Source organism: Cephus cinctus, unplaced genomic scaffold (genome assembly GCF_000341935.2).
Source record: "Cephus cinctus unplaced genomic scaffold, Ccin1 Ccin1_scaffold0805, whole genome shotgun sequence".
Lineage (NCBI taxonomy): Eukaryota > Metazoa > Arthropoda > Insecta > Hymenoptera > Cephidae > Cephus > Cephus cinctus.
Window position 1 is genome coordinate 256,862 of NW_014333402.1, and position 20,644 is coordinate 277,505.

At 42.2% G+C, this 20,644-nt stretch overlaps 1 protein-coding gene across 3 annotated transcripts in view; it reads left to right on the forward strand.

The window, feature by feature from the left end:
* The window catches only part of LOC107270594 (cAMP-specific 3',5'-cyclic phosphodiesterase), a 222,580-nt gene that overhangs the window by 54,142 nt on the left and 147,794 nt on the right, over window positions 1-20,644 (forward strand). The window contains exons 1-2 of one of the 3 annotated variants that reach the window (XM_015745745.2): window positions 5,286-5,622; window positions 16,826-17,292. The exons of 1 other annotated variant lie outside the window; for it this stretch is intronic. In XM_015745745.2, the coding sequence (XP_015601231.1) occupies window positions 17,162-17,292 (131 nt within the window). In that variant the 5' untranslated portion in view covers window positions 5,286-5,622; window positions 16,826-17,161. Of the gene's footprint in view, window positions 1-5,285; window positions 5,623-6,304; window positions 6,386-16,825; window positions 17,293-20,644 lie in introns of those variants that run through there. One more of the 3 variants, XM_015745744.2, reaches the window with a different exon arrangement.

Here is a 20,644-nt window from a genome sequence, read left to right on the forward strand (position 1 = left end):
TTCCTCCCCCCCCCCCTCTCCCACCACACTGCACTGTATAACCGAGAATTAATCGAATAACTTCACACGTAACGTGACTATCCAACTGTCTCTGAGATTAGAGAATGGACGCGTGACGTACTCCTGACATTTTGGCTTTACAAGTAGAAATTTAACTCTGAAAAACATTGACGTCACGCCGCGATCTGAATCACGCGAAGAGAAATAATTTCGTGAAAAATCTATTCGTCCTCCTCGTAAAGTTCAAAGTTATCTTCTGTCGTGTTGGCTCACGATGATTGTCATTGTGGCTCGAGAAGCTCGTCCGAAATTTTAATGACGACATTCGATGGTTCCCTGTTGGCAGTGCTCCACGTGGCTCCTTCAAAGTTAACGGCATCCAGTATGATAAACGTCACGTCCGGGCATTCCTAAAAGCGACAGCCTGAGGGAGATGAGTCATAATTGTTTTTCTTTTAAAAAATATATTATTGCCTCGTCAACCCGCTTTAGTTTAGCAAACCGAAGTCATTTTTCTTACCCCTAGCTATGTATGCTCTGATTAAAATTCTTTTCTGTCCTTTTTTTTTCGCCATTGATTTTCTTCCCCTTTACTGTGCTCGAGGTTGAAGGCGTCTGTAGCGACGTTTCTCGACCTTCCAGGTAGAGGTACCCCTCTTCCTTGTTAAAGGTGGCGGATAAGCAGTGGCCTGTGTACATTGGTATACCGTGTAATTCTTCTCACGCGTCACGCTTATCCTTATAATAGCTGGGACGGAATGCACAGTGCGTTTCATTCCGCACTTGTTGATAACTCACGGAAAATAACATTCGCTAATTTAGCGCGACTGACGAGTGCGATATTGTAACGCGTTTGTAAAGCTTCGTCATACCGCTAAAAATGTCGTCGTCGTCGTATTGGAAATACGCCTTGAGCCGTACGAGGAACTTCATCGGGAGAGGGGAATTGTGCAACGCGACGGGGGGGTTGCTCAAGTGCAACCTATAATTCAGACACAGAGACGTCATTGAATTTTAATCTACAAATCATTGCGTAATCTCGATTTCCAATGGATATCATGACTTTGCACTGTATGCGTACTTATAACGGGTGTACATAATTTACATTATGAGCATACAAATTTCCGAAGGTAATCTATCCAGAAATCTCTGAGCCACGGCTTGTTTTGATCCTTCGAGAATAATTTATAACGGGAGTTTTCGGTCCTTGGGTCAAAGTTCACGGCTGGTGGCACGAGGCAACGTCACGATCATGTAAACCGAGATGTCTCGGCTGACGTATGGCTATTTGAGAAAACGAAGAAAACGCATATTTGGATAAGTGAAAAAGTTTAGTTGGAATTTTTCTATAGGACGCCCGAAACTTACACGGTCTTTGCTTTGCGATCGCGCGCTGGAGATAGCCCTAAATCGATTTGGACGTTTTGCTGATCGGGATGATTTGCGTTTCTCCAGCGGTGGTTTTCCGTATATTTGTAGTCTCTCTCTCTCTCTCTCTCTCTCTCTTTCGTGGATGACTCTGTGCCTTTATCTTTGTCTTATACTGTGTTTACCAACTCTTGATTTCTCGAAGACAAAACTGGCGTCTCTCGTCCGATAGTGTATTTTTCCATAAGGACTCCTATTCTTTATTCACTCCCCATCCGTGACTCGCTCATGTTTTTCTAGGGACACTTTATAAACGCTATACATCACTCCCTACGATCGTGAAGCGAAAGGTAAAAAAAAGCCCCGTCATACAAATGAATGAAAAGACGTGAAAAGCCGCTCCTGTACAATATATTGCGAATAAGATACGATGTATTACAGGGATAAATATGTATGTATATGTATATATATATATTGAGGGCGGCTTGAGATATTCCATAGCACGTTGCGTACTCGCATTGAATGCTGGAAGTTTAAACCTCTGCGAAATTCGCACATGAGTCAATACACGACTACGGTCCGTTGCAATTTTCTTTGACGAATAAGTATTGTTTTCTTTCGTTTTTATCAACTAAAATATACAGCCGTCGTTTTCCAACCTTTGACATCCGTCCTATATACTTATATATATATATATATATATAGGCGCTCCTTAACGTGTGCAGTTTTGGGGGTACTGTAATTTCTTATCGACGGACGTTTAATTTAAGCACGTGACGTAGGAATTATCGAAATTTCACATAGGCGCTCCTTAACGTGTGCAGTTTTGGCTTTGACGAATAAGTATTGTTTTCTTTCGTTTTTATCAACTAAAATATACAGCCGTCGTTTTCCAACCTTTGACATCCGTCCTATATACTTATATATATATATATATATATAGGCGCTCCTTAACGTGTGCAGTTTTGGGGGTACTGTAATTTCTTATCGACGGACGTTTAATTTAAGCACGTGACGTAGGAATTATCGAAATTTCACATAATCGTCCATTCAAAATCTGTATATAACTATCGTTGAGAATAATTTGACTTTGAGATTACGTTCGAGAGAGCCAGCTAGTGGTCCAGCGATCATTTCACGAATCTATTTGGATGGGAGTCGCGACTTGAAGTTTATACGTACAAGATCGTAGTAGCAAATCACTTGAAATACCCGCAGAAGCAGCGGGTGTGAATTGTGCCTAAGGTGTTATCGCCGAGAAATCTTAGTATCAGTCAGAAGGCATAAGTCAACGTGGAAATTATTGGCTTAAATTTTCACTACGATATTGACCCATGCGTTACTCGAGGAAATTACAATGTTGAATGATACACTCTGTTGAATATACATATATATATATGTCTGTTTATTTCATCCGTTTGATATCTTCCGGTCGTTAACGTAAGATTTACTATCACTTCTACCTACTTAAAACTCTTACGAGTCTATTTTCGAGTTCGATCTAAGGAATTTACAGTGGGATATTTATAAGAGTCCAAAATTACTCAATTACTGTAGTGCCAACTAGGCATTACGGGAGCGACGTTAAATATTCATCCGACCGACGAGGCGAATCACGCGCGTTCAAAATACTCGGGAACGTGGACGGTATTTAATTTTGGAAAATTTCGAAATCTGGCAAAATCATCTCGAGGATGCAATATCTGCAGATGGGGGGGTCCAAATAATATTTGGACTCCGTAATCCTTCACGGCTCCTTCTTACTCTCTGACAATTTAATTCGTCGCAGTTTGGCGGCTACTGGGGAATGTAATCCCACGCAGTGGCGTAATTTGACCCAATTAGCGCTTTGTTTAACGCTGGGTAGTTAGAGGCCTATTACGTTTGACAGGACGATAAACTTTCTTATCGCGATGTCATTAAAATTCTTTTTTTTTTAATTAAAAAATTTTACCTTGTGCATCTACCTTAAGTAAAGATTTCGAAGATTTATAATTTCAACGTCGTGAAAAAGACGTGGATGACGTTCCTGTGTGATTAATATTGATTTAGAGAATCGATAAGGCAAGCACATAAATCAAATCGTGATAATAAATAATATTTATATGCAAATTTCGTTTACATTTCACTCATCGTGACACACTGTTTAAGTATGCCTTCGCCAACTTTACGTAAACAGATGTAAAAAAAAAAATGACGAAAAATCGAATCTTTTCGTAAAATTCCAAAATAAAGTAATAAAAATTGAGCCAGAGTTTCTCGTTTTTGTTTTTTTTTAATTTTTACCACGGAACAACTTTTCTAGATCGCAGTTGGTCAGCCGTGTCCACAGAGGACATAAATAGTACATATATCCTGTGCATAGATCGAATTTGAGATATAGGCGCATGTGATATCACCAGGGTTGGCCCCATTAACCGCAGTGCTGGCGTGTACCCTCTAAATCATGGATATAAATATAAAATGCCGATAAGTTACGTTCGCTAAGGGTTCTCGAATCGCTTTGGACGGAAAATTGTCGGGGACGCTAGGGCAAAGCTGTACGAGCAAATGGGAGGAGACAGAAATGGGAATAGAGTATTTGTAGGCGAGTGAGGGAGAGCGAGCAGTGGATAAGGATGAGAAAGGAAACAAAATAAGGGATGAACTATGTGCGCGAACGAGGGTACAGCTCTTGAATATTTCCTAGCCGAATCCATATAAAAGAAAAGAGTACTTCTTGTTAGAACAAAGATGCATCGTTCGATCGTCACGCTCGGAGCATGTGCGAGTGCATCGGAATTCACGGCTCAACGCTGCTAGTCAATGCACTGCCGTCGTGGAGAATCGTAACGCTTATCGACGAAACGTGTCGATAAAGACTTGGTTTGTCGTTAAAAGTGACGTGAGCTCCGCGCTGTAGCCAGCCGCATTGTATTGTTTCTACGAGCCAGAGTGTACCGGAGCTGCATTCCATGCAAATACATATGCGCCGCAAAGGAAAAATATGTCGCAGCTCGAGACGAGTGTGAAACAGGTGAACGAGTGGAAGATTTCGCGATGCAGAGGGTAAGGGGAAAAACATAGAATGGACATTTATACGTGAAACATATGAAAAAGAAAAAAATTAAGTGAGGCGTGGGAAATTTAAAAAAATCACAAGATTTATCACGACACAATGCATTTGCTTGCGTTATCTCTTATCTATCTATGGATCTTACCCTTATCTGTCACCCCCCCCCCTGACGGAAAAAAAAGAAAAATTTTTCATACCAGTGTATTAAAAATTGATACAGTGAACGGAGAAAACAAAATGGATTTAGAAAAAATACTCGAAGTCATCCTTGAAGAAAATTCACAAAACTTAGAAACATCGATAACTCGTTATTTCGTTGTCAAGCTGTACACTGTGGCAACGGCAATCGCCATAATGGTATCAGAGATATGATAAGTGAAAGGGATTGGCACACGGATTTAATAAAAAATGACGTATTTTTCCTGTACATAAATTACGTCATAACCCCTACGAACAATTAACACGTCCACGTGAGCCCGGTATTCGTAATATTTAAAGCGCGATAATCTCCGGAAATAAGAATATTGAATTGTATAAAAAAAAGAGAAGCGTTAATTTAACCAGGTCGATAGAGTTCGTAGAGATCGAGTAAGTTAATACTCGGACCCAGACCTACCTCAATGAAATTTTGTACTAGAGTGTACCCCGCTCCGTCTCTCTCGCACTCGTAGTACCTCCATAGGTCGCGCAGTAAGGTATATATATACGCCACGTAGGTATACGTGGGTGTATACATAAAAATGCACATTACGATTCGTGAATTTCCGGCAAAGTCCGGGCACGTTCGTGGGCGAAGCAGCTCCGTCGTTCGCTGCTCGCGAGGGAAGCATGCTGCTTGCGGCCACCGAGCCGGTCGCGTTCATTCAGTTGTCTAACCTTTAATCGACGTTACTCTTTCGTCGGGTCTGCCATTCGGGAGGACGCCGTCGTTCTCGTCGCGGCCGTCGCTATAGAACTTGGAGTGCGCCACCGCGTTCATGTCTCTTACATGTGCGAGCACACCACGCACGTTGTCGCGCACGCTTTTCCTCGAGGGCGGCACGCGTCGTCAGAGCTACGAAATATTGGCAAGAGTTCGCGAGCTACCGGCCAGTGTAGACCGCTGTGGGAATATTTTATTAGTTTTGAGAAATACTTTGCCTCTCGACAGTCACATGGAATTATCTAAGAGCGACGTAACAGCGGAAACGGGATATCTGGTATATCTATGGTTTTGTTAAAACGAGAAAAAGAAGTGCTTGGATATATATGTATAGATATGCCTATATGCTTCCCCGTGGAAGGTGTTACGGTTAATTTTCTTCTCAGCAGGATGAAAAAAGGGAATCCTTGGTGGGTTGTTAATTTGACGTCTGACAAATCGATTCACTTTATTGGATTTGCTTTGGCACGGAGTTCGGTTATGGTTTGAGGGAAGGAAAAGTTTTTTTTTTTTATCTATTTGTCTCGACCTTTTGAGATAAAAATCGTGCGATAATATTGAAATTTATGATTTTTTGAAAAATAAATTTTTTTTTTTTTTTCTTGACTCTGTTATGGTGTTTATGTTCGGGTTTTCTTTTACGTGCACCTTCCACGAGGTATATGGTTGTTTTTAATTTCGACTGTGGTACGAGTGCAGATCCTGCTGTGATACGTTACGCATTTCATACGGGATGCGCTGTTGGGATACGTCGGTTTACGCGAGATCTTGAGATATCCGCAAGTACGTCTTGCCGGGGACTGATTGAGTGCAGTTTTTCTAGATCCCTTTTGTGAGGCTGCAGTAGTGCTGAATAGATCACGTTTATAGGCAAACCTTGCGTAGTCGCGAGGTAATATTATGTTTTCGCTTGGAGCGTAGTGCGTTGTGTGGACAATGGTGCTAATTTAATTTGCTTGGAATTATAGTGCTTGCTGCGTGCGAAATGATTAGATTCAAAGGAGGCTCTCGCGAGCAGGACTTTTTACGAATCAGCCAAGGTAAATATTGAAGCGTCCTAGTATCCGTTTAAATCCTGTACCGTTTATGATACACGCGATCCTTGTTAAGAACATCCCCACAACTTATCCATCCCCATAAGATTACAATGCCTGCTCTACGTCATAGGGTGCAACGATACAAATTTTTTTTTGTTAAATTAAAAAAAATTTTCATACTTCACTAAAATACATTCTACGCGCAAATGAGAATTTTTTCTCGATAAAAAATAATAACTTTCTTTTAACACCATTAATATGCAAACCTCTCTCGACATTCCTGTCAGCTTGAAAGATCCAAAGATTCGTCCGCGCGTTGTAATCGATGAAAGTTCAACAAAAAAATTCTGTCATAATTCGCAAAAATACGTTCTATATGCAAATGAGAATTTTATCCTGATAAAAAATTTCTTTTTCTTTTTGTTAATTCATTTCCACCAATACCCAGTGCCCTCTTGACGTTCCTCTCGCTAAGCTTGAAAGATCCACGAGTTCATCTGCGCCCGATAATCGATGAAAAAGCTACGTGCGTATGCACACGCATAACCACCATGGTCGAGGATGTCGAAGGGCTGTGCTTTTTTTTTATTTTCCATAAAACGAAATGGAGCGTTATACGAGGGAGGATGGCTTCTCCGTGTAATCGAAAAAGCACCGTATCAGCGAGACGTAGCTCATGGCATTGCGAGGGACACGCACTGGAGACACGGGAGAATTTCTTGTGCGATTAGAGCTACCGTCGAGTAAATTGCTCGACTTACATGACAAGTCGTCATTAATTACGTTGACGCGTGATAACGTTACCACACTCGCGACTGTAAATATCAGTATTTTCGATGTGACAATAAAAAATATTGACGCAATGGTTAAAACCGTTTTTCGCTAGAAAAAAAGTTAAACCGGATAAACGCGATAAACACAATTGAATACATAATCATAACAGTCTCTGTATGAATAATGCGTGAGAATAAATGTGTCGTGTTCTCTTTTGCAGCGCCGGTCCGTTCGGATTGTTCGAAATGTACATGGACTATTTCGGTGTTTGCACAGTTTGCAATACACTCGCTGTATACCTTACAAACGCGGGTCATAGGAAACTTTGCTACGTTATTCGTCACACGTGACGAGCTGTGTCGCGGAAATACAGTGGTTAACGCCACAAACGTCGTCTCGGCGAATGTCTGTTTCTCGCGTTTCAGTCCCGTTTTTGAGCTCCGAGACTTGAAAGCTTTGGATATCGTCTACGCGAACCATATCCATGCACCGTCAGACACATGTAATTCACCACGTAGTGCGTAATTACGTATATCCGTAGCAACGCATTATAAATATAACATAACGTTATAACGCACCGTAGACCGGGATATGTGGGATTCACCGTTATTTTTATGTATTACGAAATCGAACCGATCGAGCTTCAAGAAGATAATCGAGAAATGGTTTTTTTTTATACTTCAGAGATTGATTTGAATTTGTATTAATTCGTCAAATATCGTCACGTACGCTTGTGTCAGGATTGATGCTGCGAACTAGACTTTATTTCCGTGACTATTACGCGTCGCGTTGACAAGTGTAAAAGGCGACACGAACGTCGTGGAAAAAGAGTGAAATTAAACGTGCAAAGTATAGACCAGACTTCATTTTTTTTCACGAGTTTTCCTTCGGCGACTGTGCATTCAGGTTCTTTTCTATTGACGCGAATTTTCTGTGCTGCCGTATAACACTGTGTCCCAGAAAATCCGCAAAAAAAAAATATATATTTTGTGTAAAAAAATTTGTTTTTGCAAAAAATTAAATTTCACAAAATTACACGTTTTTCTGCATTACGTAATTTATGACTAATATTTACGTGTAGTTTATTCAACTTGTCCTATATACGTGACTGTCAATTTTATGGAATCGGTCTATTGTATGCTTAGACCTTTCTATGAATGTGCGAATTATATATTTATATACTTGTATAATTATCAGTCGGTCTAATTTCGTGAGGTAAGAAGCTCCTACGCGTCGGAGAATGTATTCGGCGATGTAACGAGAATCACGTGCTAATTTTTGCATATATTCTGTACGGGACAGGGGTGCTACGTGTATAGCAATAAAGCTGTTTCGCAGCAAAAAGAGAACTACTGCGCGAGATGCAAGTTAATGAGCAGCCGAGATCGCGCAGCCAATTAGGCGGATAATTAATTCGATAATTATTAGTCTTACTTGGGTATATACATAAGGCATTGAAACACCGCGAATATGTCTTAAAGCCGAGGGCACATGTTAAATCGATTTTACGTATCAGCCTACGTGCCAGTACCGTATCAGTACCGTACGTGCTGCATGCGTAGGCACAATTATGTTTATACGTGTGTACAGTAGCCTTAATTTCCGCCACTGAAAATCTTATCGTCTGCAGCCACGTGCACAGGGTAAACTGCGTTGCCGGATACCGGCCTTTATTAGTTAATTGTAAATAGACCGAAACCCTACCTGACAAACAGACACAATAGGCCGCCAGCTGCAAAATGGGTTTCTCAAATTTTTTAATTTCATAACCAACCCGGATATTTTGTATGGGCCATCTTGCCATGTCATTCGCAGTCCGATAAGCATTTATCGCTATATAGCTAATAATACGAACAACTCACGATACCCATTTAACGGGTAATAGTACAATTGCGAATTTATCTCTATGGAAGTCATGCCCGAAGCTCGTTGTCAATATTTTGTTTCTTGTTGTTGTTTAATGATTGCCAACGAAAAAAGTCACTTTTTTCATAGAAATTCGCACATAGATATATAGCTGCGTATGTCCCTCTCTCTCTCTCTCTCTCGGAAATATTCCGAATTTCCGTTATGATCGATCGCAAAATATTCGAAAGCGTGCGCCAAACAACTGGGAAACACGTGATGTCGTAATCGCTATGTCACGCAAAAGAAGTTACAGCAGCGCCATCTGTCCGCGGACTTTTTTTTCCTTACGATGAGTAATTCCCTTTCTTTTTTCGAACGCCGTTGTCGTTTCCCTCTTCCATCGAGGAAGCGTTTCCCACGGCGAAGTATAATAAAATTAACGGGCTGGAATCTTGCGGAAAAGAAACTTTGAGACGGATTTATATTTTTATGCCCTTTTCCTTTTTCCCACTAGTTTTCATTGATACTTATACTACTCGTACCCTCCTGCCTTTTCTCTCACTTCCACCAGTGTGACACGTCGATTGCTCGCCGTCTCTATATATTATCCATAAAGGTGTATACGTACGTATACTGTATACGATGACATAATGTAATCAATTCCATTTGTTCCTCTACCATTCATCCTCATTCTCCCAACTCGAAGCTCCCATTGTCTCACGTTTGCTTCCGCGTCTGTCCTTCGCGTTACCTTAGGCAAATACTTTACAGCAGATTAAAGTCACTCGTTACGCGTACATCGCGAAGAGCTAATGGCTACGTCGAACGGAACAAATTCAGCGCTCGTTTCGTATTCCCAGCGAGGCCTTAGAGAGTCTTTCAAAACTTATCCGACTCGCTTGATTATGCATTCCGTCCTATTGACAACTGTACATAAATATATATATGTATTTACACATATAGCGCCACTCCAGTCACGAGGCTCTCGACGAATTATTTCGTAGCTCCGTGGCACTAACTCATTTGACTCCGATCACTCAGAACGTAATCGGTTAACGATTACGCTTCGGATAAATTCACGCGAGAACGAACTTCGCGTCTGTTAGAAATAATCTCGCATGCGATACATCCTTGAAAAATACAAGAGACGCCATTTGGTCCAGCCGGCAGTCGCGCCACGTTGGATGGAAGATACCCAGGGTGCCTCATTCCTAATTCATATCCATCACGTTCACGATCCGTATCGAACGAGACGTGGTAGCATTATGAAATAATAAGTTTGAGCGAAGTGGATCGATTGCTGTTTCCTCGCGTTCGCTTATGGGTTAGTCTTGTCGCTTAATATCGTGCATCTTGATCGCTTGGCCAAACGAGAAGTGAGCACGGGGGGTGGCAGGGGGGAGACAAAGCGACCGAATCGCGTATGCAAATAAATAAATGAGTGTCTAGATTGATAGACGGTCGTGCCTGTAAAAAAAAAGGGTAGAGAAAAGTTAAACGCGGAGTCACGTCCCTCGTGCGTAAAGGAAACTAAAAACCATTGTCACGGTTGTAGCGACTTGGAAGCAAATATTGACGATAAAATCAATAACGCCAACTGGCCCGTGACAATAGCTCATGTAAGCATATAGCCGGGAGAAAGCGAGTGCTGAATGGAACTGACAACAATTAGACGAGCCAGAGATCAGACGTGACAGCAGCCTATATTTTCCGTTCGATTGATTTCGCGAATATAATTGAAATGAAAAAAATATATATATGTACGCGACAGCGCCGTTCCCTGATGATTTGCATAATAAAATATTGAGGCTTTTTTTTTGGTCTTGCCAATCTATCAATGATAATTAAATAGGACGTCGCGTGGTCTGTCTTGGGTTTTTAGATTTTTCATCTCGTACACAGTAACGAGTAGTCCTGGTGCTAGGTCTATCCTTCTTCGTCGTTTGTCTCTTTGCCGAAACGGACCCTGGGTACCTTGCTGATTCTTCCTCCCTTCGCTCGTCCCTTCCACGTGAATCCTTAGCTGGGACGCGCGTCCGATTTCAGAAAGTCAATTCCACGTCCACCGGGTCCACACGTGTCGCATACGTTGGATACGCAGCGAGAAGCGATCGTGTTGAATTATTATAGTGTACACGTATTTACGTGCATGCGTCGACGGTGTTATTCAACGAATTACGAAATTATACATGGAGCATTAACGCTTAGTTGTGAAATTTTAATTGGCTAGCTGTGACGATCTTCGAAGTGCGGCGTGACGTAGCTCTTTCTCTCCGTGTTTCTCCTTCCTGAAATTTCGGTCCTTGCAGTATCTTCTTTTTTTTTTTCTCTTCCTTGCCTCCACGTATCTGCCACTCTACTGTCTACGTCTTTCGTATCTCCTACTTCGGGGGGACTCCTCACCCAACTCGGCATCCTGACTTCGTTTCGATACTTTTTGGCTCGCTGTTCCGTCTCTGTCCTATGTCCCCGGGTATAAGCTACCGTTACTCTAGACTTTGTTTCGAAGAGCACGGAGCACAAAGGGTTGGAAATAATTAAAGGTTCTCTTTCGAAACCCTTTATGTCTCTCTGTACTCGTCGTCCGGCGACCTACGTCAGTTTCATCCCACCCTGATCATTTCCCGATACGACTAGAGTCCCTACGTGTACTTCACGCGTGTCCTGTTGAATTTTACCCTTAGCCATTTTTTGGTCCATTTTCCATTTTTTTGTCGGATGGAGAATCTCGACTTTTTGATTAGGAACGTTGGATATGCTCGTCCTGCAGTTTTGGCTTTGAACGTTACACGGGTGGGATGATCAGAAATAAACACTGCTGGACCGAACGGATCTCTGTGCGGTGACTAGGTGGCTGGGAGTAACAGGTCCTTTCTACCGAATGCATTTTGGGAATCAGGAATTTAGTCGCGCCTGGGACTTTCGGGCTCGGTTAACGGAGGATCAAATGGAAGACCGGAACTGGTCTGGACTGTCGACTTCCGGTTCACCGATGTCACTTGGTCTTATACTTAATAGATGGCCGTGCAAGTTCCTCTTCCTTCCTCGAGCATCCTAGGAATGTTGATATCAGTCAGCGCGTAAGTTTACCGAAGTAAAATAGTTTTCCGGTCGTCTGTACTCGTGGCGAGACTCGAGCGAGTTTCTTGATTAAGGAAGTAGAAACCAAGATATTAGTTTCTTTATCAGTAGGGTGTGGTTAAACGAGAACGTAGCTAACCTATCGTATGATAGGGCAGACGTCAGCTGGCACGAATAGAGGCTTCCGTCCTTCTGTGATTGGCCGAAATTGCTGATACGATATCAACTCGCTTCATATGTTTCCTGCTGGCAAACGTCAGCGGGTAGATTGTTTGATTGCTCGGAAAGTTACGTAGAATTAATGTGAGAAGTTGGTGAAAGGGTAGTTTCTGGACAGTTTGCGAAATTTTCAAATAACAACAAAAAAAAAGTAATTCGTCATCCGACGTTGCCATGAAATTTTCAATCGTTACGTATGACCCGAACCCCGGTCCAGTCCCAAAATTCTTCCACCGGTAGTAAGATAGATAACGTCGTCTTATCAATGTCACTCGAGTATCCGGTCTGGAGAGCTGAACTATTGATAATGACTGTCTTCGTTAACACGTGGAAATGAAACTTGGAACGGTATCGAGTATAGGTACACTATGCTATATGTACTTCGACAATTTCGTTAGACTGGCGTCGCGACGCTTGGCGCATTACTCAGTGTTTGACTAGACAATCAGATTCGATCGTACGACCACGTGCCTCCTATCACACCACCGCCGAGCTGAACGTTTTCTCGTTAGGTGCTCTAATTGTAGATAAATTGGTTCTTTGGTGTATGACGTCACTATGGCACTATTTACTCGATAATGGCCATTTTCATCTCAAGCTTTCTCGTTTACGAGGTCCTCGATGGTAGCTTATTGGGCTGGGTTATATCTATGGTACCGCAAACTTCCTAGATGATAAGTGATAAGGAGTTGTATACCTGTAAGAAGTGGAGTTCAGCTGGAACCTGTTGCACTGGTTATTATTTATTGAGCTGGGTCAGTCGGTAGTGGGAGTATTATGTGCAGCTCGTAATGTCGTATATATTATATCTGTAGTATATGTCAATGCTGATAAGAGAATTACGGCATTTTTTTTTTTTTTTTGACAAATTATGAAGTTTACGAGAAAACTTCATGTTTCTTCATAAGACTAGAATTGTTATACATGATTTTTTTTTTTTTACTCAACCAAAACACTCGATAAATATATTCGTGGGTCGTGTGCCGTGTGGATTAAGCTTCGAAGTAACCGTCTGAATTATCGTGGGTTAGATCAATAAACAGATTTTTTTCCGCGTCACTGGATGTTTTTAAAAATCGAACTCCAACGGCGCTGAAGTCTACGAATATTATCGGTTCAAATAAATATCATGTAAATTTCATGCCGTAACGCGACTCCGCGCTCGCGCCTTGGTATCGTCGAATACACTCATGGTATGGAAGGAACAAGAGTGAGAGAGAGAGAGAGAGGGATGGAAGAAAAGAAGTGAGACAAAGAAGCGCACGTTTCCGGCAGTGAAATTACAATTTTTAATTTATAACAGTTTCGTAGCGAGCGACACGCGATAATCGTGAATTCCGACTTATGACGTTTCGACGACTTAGCGTTTCTCGTTCGCTTATCGTCATGTCGCAAATACCTTTCGTTCACTGAACGTACTCTGCTCCCTCGTCCAACAAGGAAGCTTCGGCTTGTTTTGATCGAGTCTAAAAGGCTGGGAAGTTCAAGGCTCGTTTTAATGATCGCACGTTTAAAACCAGTCGTCAGGTAAACATAAGTTGCAGTTTCACTGGCGATAAATTATTTCGTGAAAAAAAAAAAAAATGAAAAAATCGCGGATCTTTGTGAAATTTTCATAAGGACGTTTCTCACGTAGCCGGTAAATCGTCAGTCAGTAAAATGTAAGCAGAATTTTATTTGCTCTGGAGGATGTTGACTGAATTCGAAGCATATTCATCCGTTAGAGAAATAAATGAGATGAAATATTTTTCAGAATAATCATAAAAATTGAAAAAAAAAAAATTGAGAAACGTGAAAGGGAACGGAATGGGGAGTTGGACGAATCGTAAGAAATCGTCGCATTTCGCGTTTTAGTCAAAAGTTCGAAGCCGGAAGTAACTCGGATGCTTCCGTGCGAACGCTCAAGTTTTCTCGATAGCGCAGGCCTCTCTGATTCAAGACGAATAAACTTGATTAGTAACATCGTAAAAGCGAACTTAATTGACGGTGAATTAAGAAACGAGCTACAGTGAAAAGAAGTAAAATTTTATCAACATTTCATCTGCCCATACCGTCAAGGAAGGCGTCGTATCGAAGCAAATTTCCAGAACGGATAATTGGACGGCAAATTGAAATTTCCTACGACCTTATTCAGCCGCTGATTGGGTTACAGTAAAGTGTAGCGCCACGTTATAACGGGAGAAAATTCATTTCGAAATTGTACAGCAAAGACTTTATTTATCTCCTAGTCTGCTCCGCTTTTAATTCACGAGTCATACGATTCAACCAGAAATCCACACACAATTCCCGGCACGTAAAATTAGCCCTTTCCCATCAGCCGCCCCTCCGCGCCATTAACGAAAGCCACGCTTCACCGTCATAAAATTCACCACGTTCACGAGTAACGCAATTGATTTAAATATTTACAAAAACCTCGAAATTTCATGACCGATTTCATGAGCGTCAAGCCGAAAGCACCAGTCGAATCGACCAATAAGAAATTTACGAGGATGGAGAGAGGAATTGTAGCTTTTACAATAAAACAAGGCTATTTCGCGTAAACGAATATGTCCTAATACAAATATACAGATGGAAGGAAAGAAATCAAAGAAAAAAAAAAATACGCCGCGTAAACGTAGTCGCGCACAGCGCGTAGGAGAGTAGGATAGGCGCCTTCAGGCCAAGAAACAAGGGTCGTTAAAAGTTCCATTCGGCGCTTCCTATTTCAAGAGACAAAGGCGCTTCTCTGCTCCCAGCCGTGGCTTCTGGACATAGAAATACTCCCTGAAATACTCTCCGGTTTACGCACAATGCCCGGGCAGTCCGGAACGTCTGGTTACCATATCACGAAATAAAGCCATAGTTCACGCAGCCTGTATAGAGACTGTGTAATAGCCAAGGAGTTTCGATAGCGTTGGCCTACATCGTCAGCAACGTGGACCCATGAACTTCCAATAGTCTCAGTGGCGTCAATGCCAACCAGCCGCAATCGGTCCATCGTCTCTGACTCAGAATATCAAAATCGAAGACGGAGAGACTGGCATTTAAAAAACTGGTAACCGCATGTGTACATTCGCAAATGTGTACATACCCATACACTATATAGTCAGAGATCAATTAACGTACCACATACGTAGATCATTCACGTGAAGCATTGAAGATCCTAAATTCCTAATAACTTCTTCCTGGCCCAACCTACCTTACCGACAGTAGGTTAGACTGATTATCCAAAATTTTCATCGACGCCCAGATCCTACTTGAGGCAAATTCACTGGCAGATTTTACTTCGCCCTGCATCGACTGGCGCATGCGTCAGCGTGTGCCGTGTGTATAGGCATTAAACGCAGCGCACCGTGTTAACGTGTGACGTCTGCCGCCTTTTTTTTTCATACTATATTCTTTACTTTTTTTGACTCTTTTTGTTTTTTTGTCTTGTCGCACTGACGCAACGTACCTATAGGCGCTGAGCACACGAGCAAATAAAAGATTCGAGCTGTCGCAAGCGGAACGCTACACCGTGTCGTGACAGGTGAAGGCTCTTGCCGCTATGTTTACCGGACACATACGATAATGCAGGTATATACCACCTTTGTATAGCTATTATTATCAAGTGCGGGAGGTCTGAAGGCTCTGAAGTCTTCTCGAGTGTATAGGATGGAAATCGAGGTGTAAATTGATGATCGATCCGAATTTGTATACGTGGCTCGAGAATCTTTTTTTTTATTACGCGTGATTTATTTTAATCAGAATCGAAACGGGGTGGTGTCTCATGGGTAATTTTGTGATATAATTTTTTTTCTATATTTGGGTAACTCTCAATCGACGTATTACGGCTTCTTTGTTGATACGAATGGAACGGCTATCGCGGTCGCGGTCATTCTGTCCTGCAAAGCTATTAAGAATTTCGCATAACGTGTAGTTATGTAAACGTAACGCTTTCAAGGCTCGTCTTGACGTGTGGCTAATGACGGCGATGACAAAAAGCTTCGATTAACCAAGCAAACGCTGCTTTGCCTATGGTATATGACAATTCACTTATTAAACGTGTATAGTGTTTACGGTCGATACAGGCGCTGTGTTATTATTTGACTGTCATTTGGGCAATTGGAATTGTCTAGTAATCCGACCACGCGCTACGGTACTGGTTGTACAGTCGAGTTAAGACCTCAGAATTCGAATTTTCATTACTGGCCAAAGTAATAGCCGGGTATTAATATATTTATCAGAAAGTACAAGTCGTCTGGGTCTGTTTACCGTAGTGACTGTCAAGGCACATTATCAGAATGATCGTTGCCTAGAAAAATAAAAAATGAATCGTCCATGACTCTAGATTTTTCAAGAATTAACGAGCGATTTAATTTTCTCTTCGATTATCAATCAAGTAACAATTTTTTTTGTTCAATACGCAATTACTCACCCATTGAAAACATTCCTCTGCATCCGATAATTATGCAGTCCCTACCATCTAATAATATTCACCCGGTTCTCACGGCCGATGGATATCCAGAGGAGTCGCGTAAAGTCAGTGTGCTTTTGATACAGTGAGAGACGCATCGCAGGAAAACGCATTAACAAGTGAGTGCCGCAACGCGTTCGTGTGAATCGGCCGCAGGCGTCGTTCGCCTCGCCAAGAGACATCGCAACTCATTAAACGGCTGTTGACTTATGCGTGATCGCCAAAACGTAAATAGAGATCATCAAGGAGAATTCCGAGTGTAATGGGAAGTCCGCGATGAAGTGATCCGCGACGAGGAGGATGACGATGATGATGTTGAGGATGATGACGATGATTATCCAGTGGTCGATTCCTGGCGAGTCGCTGGTTACGAGAGGGTGGCCCTGGTGAACGTAACCTGGAAGTCACGGGGAAACTCGAGGATGAGTAGCAGCCTTCAAGTTCCGGAGCTACGGCTTCCGGCCGGCGAGGGTGGTACGATCCGAGGAACAGCTCCTCTACTGCTCGTACCGCCAAGCAGTATACCTAGGAGGCGGCATTCCTGGATCTGCGGGTGAGTAACGAACAGTGAAATCCTCTGTCCTTGTTCCAGTAGTAGCCTGACGCATCTTGCATCCAGTGCAATTTTCCCTCTGCATTCTGGAGTGCATCCGGGCGTGGGTGCATCCGTGAATGGACGGATAGGATGGGCTAGGTCTGTTCAGCGCCTTTGGCAGATGGCATACCGGAAATAGGGAATTATTTCCAGAATGAAGGCGAATCCATTGCCAGCACGTTTATTAGATACGGTTTGGACAATTACTGCGAAACTTGCATTCGGTGTAATTCTAGTGAAACTTTGGCTGATCCTCGTTCGTCGCGTCGATATCGATGAGAAAGGACATTGGCGGCAGATGTATTTCAATATGACCGGAAGTCAGGTGCCCTGTTATCGTTGGCCTTGAGGAATTCAGATTGGCTTGTATTTCCACGACCCGTAAGAATTTCATTAAAGGTAATCCTACCCGCTACCGATCTCCTGGTAACAGGGGCGTCGGCTTACTTTTCCAGCCCGGCAAAGTTAAAGCTCTCAAATCCGATCGCTGTATCCGGTTCGCCGCTATATAATTCAAACTTGTTTCCACTTTTGCATATAAATGCTAATGGCGCTTCGGCACCCTGACGTCGCTTTACCTAGGTGCACGCAGTTCTCTGGATTTAGTTCTTAACGGAATGGACCTTGCTTTTATGCTTCTCTCGTTGCATCCTCGAATTCGAGTATCCAAACTTCTCTTTGGGATTTAACTTCGGCGCGATTATACGATAATTAAGGTATGCAATTTCGTACAGGTACTTTTGACGTATTAATCGACTCGATACACGCGATATCTTTTCTACGTAAAGTATGTTGTATGCAGGTATACTGTGCAAAAGACACGGTGGTTCTGGGTTCTGGTTAAAGTGAGCCGGAGTAGAAATTTTATTATGAAAGTCGAAGACCGTCCGGGTCTTAACTAGGTCTGCGTAATGTCCTACCCCAGGGACACGGACAGGCTCCGAACTTCAGTAGGGAAAATTTGCGCTAGAGAAAATCAAGTAGACTGGGCAAAACATTATTTAACGCTCCAGCTCGTATTCCACTTATGTACTTCACACCCAACTGCGTTCGTGACGAGAATACTTAAGAGCTGTGCAAAAATGGAATCGCGTCATCACGCGCGCGCCTTTCGCCTCGAAAGTAACAATTGGCTATTAATATCCATCCTGTACGCATTGAATTCCTTTAACGCGCAACTAATGACACCCGTGATGATTCTCACTTTTGATCGGCCATGATAGCCAACTTTGCTAATACCCGTTAAGGCAGTCTTCGCGGAAAGCGGTACCACGGCCTGATTGCCACCTGCTACGGGTCGGTCCACGGGTTCGATGTATCTTTTTTGACTGACTCTAAATAATAGTCTCTGTGTATAGTCAGCCTTTTTTTTTACGAAGATCGATGTGCATGATTCTTTGGGAAAAAATTTAATTTTGATTTTTAACCAATTTTTTCCCGGTCTATTGACAGCCACGTGTCGTTTACTAAGAGTTGCATTGCTTGCGTACTGTCAAAAAGACACGTTGAACTCGTGGACCGACTATATGTACCTATGTACATATCGTGCCAAGTTCAATGTGCACGATCGCTTGCCGAGTCTCGCGCGTACGACTCTTCTCCCGGCTATGCACATTTGTGGGAATTCCTGGCAAAGGTCCGTTTTATTTGCTGGGCATTCGTGGACGCCCGGGAAATGCGGATTGAATTGAGCGAGAATTAGAAATGAATTTTGCACCACATCTTCCGCTGTGCTTTCCCCCAACGTGGGCTGCACTTGAGCTCGCAGTTAATGAACAACGTGGGTTTATTGTTTGTACGGGATGCGAATGGCGTATACACAAGAGGCTGAAACAGTGGAGCGTAGATTAAATAAATTCTCAAGTATTCGTAATCGAACGATCTTGCGTATACATTATCGTTTCATTGACGAGGATGTTATTTTTTTTAACTTAAACCTGAAACTTTCCAAAAATTTTAATAGAAATATTCTAGTCAGTCTGAACACTCGAAGTATGTGGTTATCGACGTAATCGATATTTATTCATATTTTTGGACAATTAAATATCCTTATTATTCTTCGTCACTTATGTGTCAGTCGCTGAAACAAATTTATCATTCCAAATGCCACCAGCCTTCGAGATGATTCTGCGAGTTTTTACGAAAAGACGTAGATTGAGGACAAGTATGGACTTTTCTGGCTTGCCTATACGGCTCTCATATCGTCTTATATAGATTCTACATTTGGAGTCCATTGTGGGACTCCTAACCTCGATGCTGGACTTTCATACCCATACCTCAAGGAACTTTAGGAACCTCTCGGAGATTGGGGCGATCGCTTACCCAGGTAGCATTTCTCTCCTGTGCATCCATCCACGAAGTTAGCCAGCTGTGCACTTATCGTTGCCGCGCCAAGTCACGGTGCTGTGTTGCTCGATGAGATTTTCCGGTGCGCAAGAGTCTAGTCGTATACATCATTCTTAAGTCTGGACAGTCTCCTAATAATTTCTCGCTGGAAAGTTTATAGATGAATTTAAAGACAAGTGGAAGGGCTCACCACTAAAAAAAAATGTGAGCAAGCTCACGTATGCCCGTAACTGAATTTGACCCAGGTCAATGAAGAGTTCAGGAAATTAATGTCTGGTCAGTTGAAATTTATACCACTACGTGGGAACGCTTTTTCCAGGGATTAACGATATTACGGGACCTGCCTTCGGAATGTGTGACCATTCGGTAAAGGGTGCTACTGAAAGAAGTTCCGCAATCTGTCCCTTATCCTGCTTTTTAATGTGAACCCCCCTGACCATTCTATAGTTTACGCAAACGTAGCCCGTCTGGTTTTTGTAAAACTTTTTATTTATTTTATATATTTTTCAAAATTTTTCTATTTTTTCACAATTTTATTTTCTTTCGTCGTATATGGTATTGCGTACAAAAAAAATTGTTGTACTACTATCTTGTTATGCAAACAAGGTAACTTGGTGCAATGTTGTTCAGAATCGATATCTAAGTAAAGAACAAGCTGAGTACATTGTCATCGATTTGTTAAGTGGTGAGAGTACTTGAAGGTATTTTTTTTTACCTATTTATCTTACGGTATCACCGCGACTATCTACTACGGATATCCGAATAACGATGCATATTAGAAAACTGGGTTAAACCAATCTTTCCCTAAAGGCTTTTACGGTGGAATGCGTAAAAAGTGATTTTTTTGCTGTTTCCCTAGTCTAGTGTAAATGGGAATTTTATTCCAACTTGGTTATACCTTGACAATGTGTCCCTTTCGCGCGGATCTTGAAATAAAAACTCGATGGAGTAATTCAGCATACAT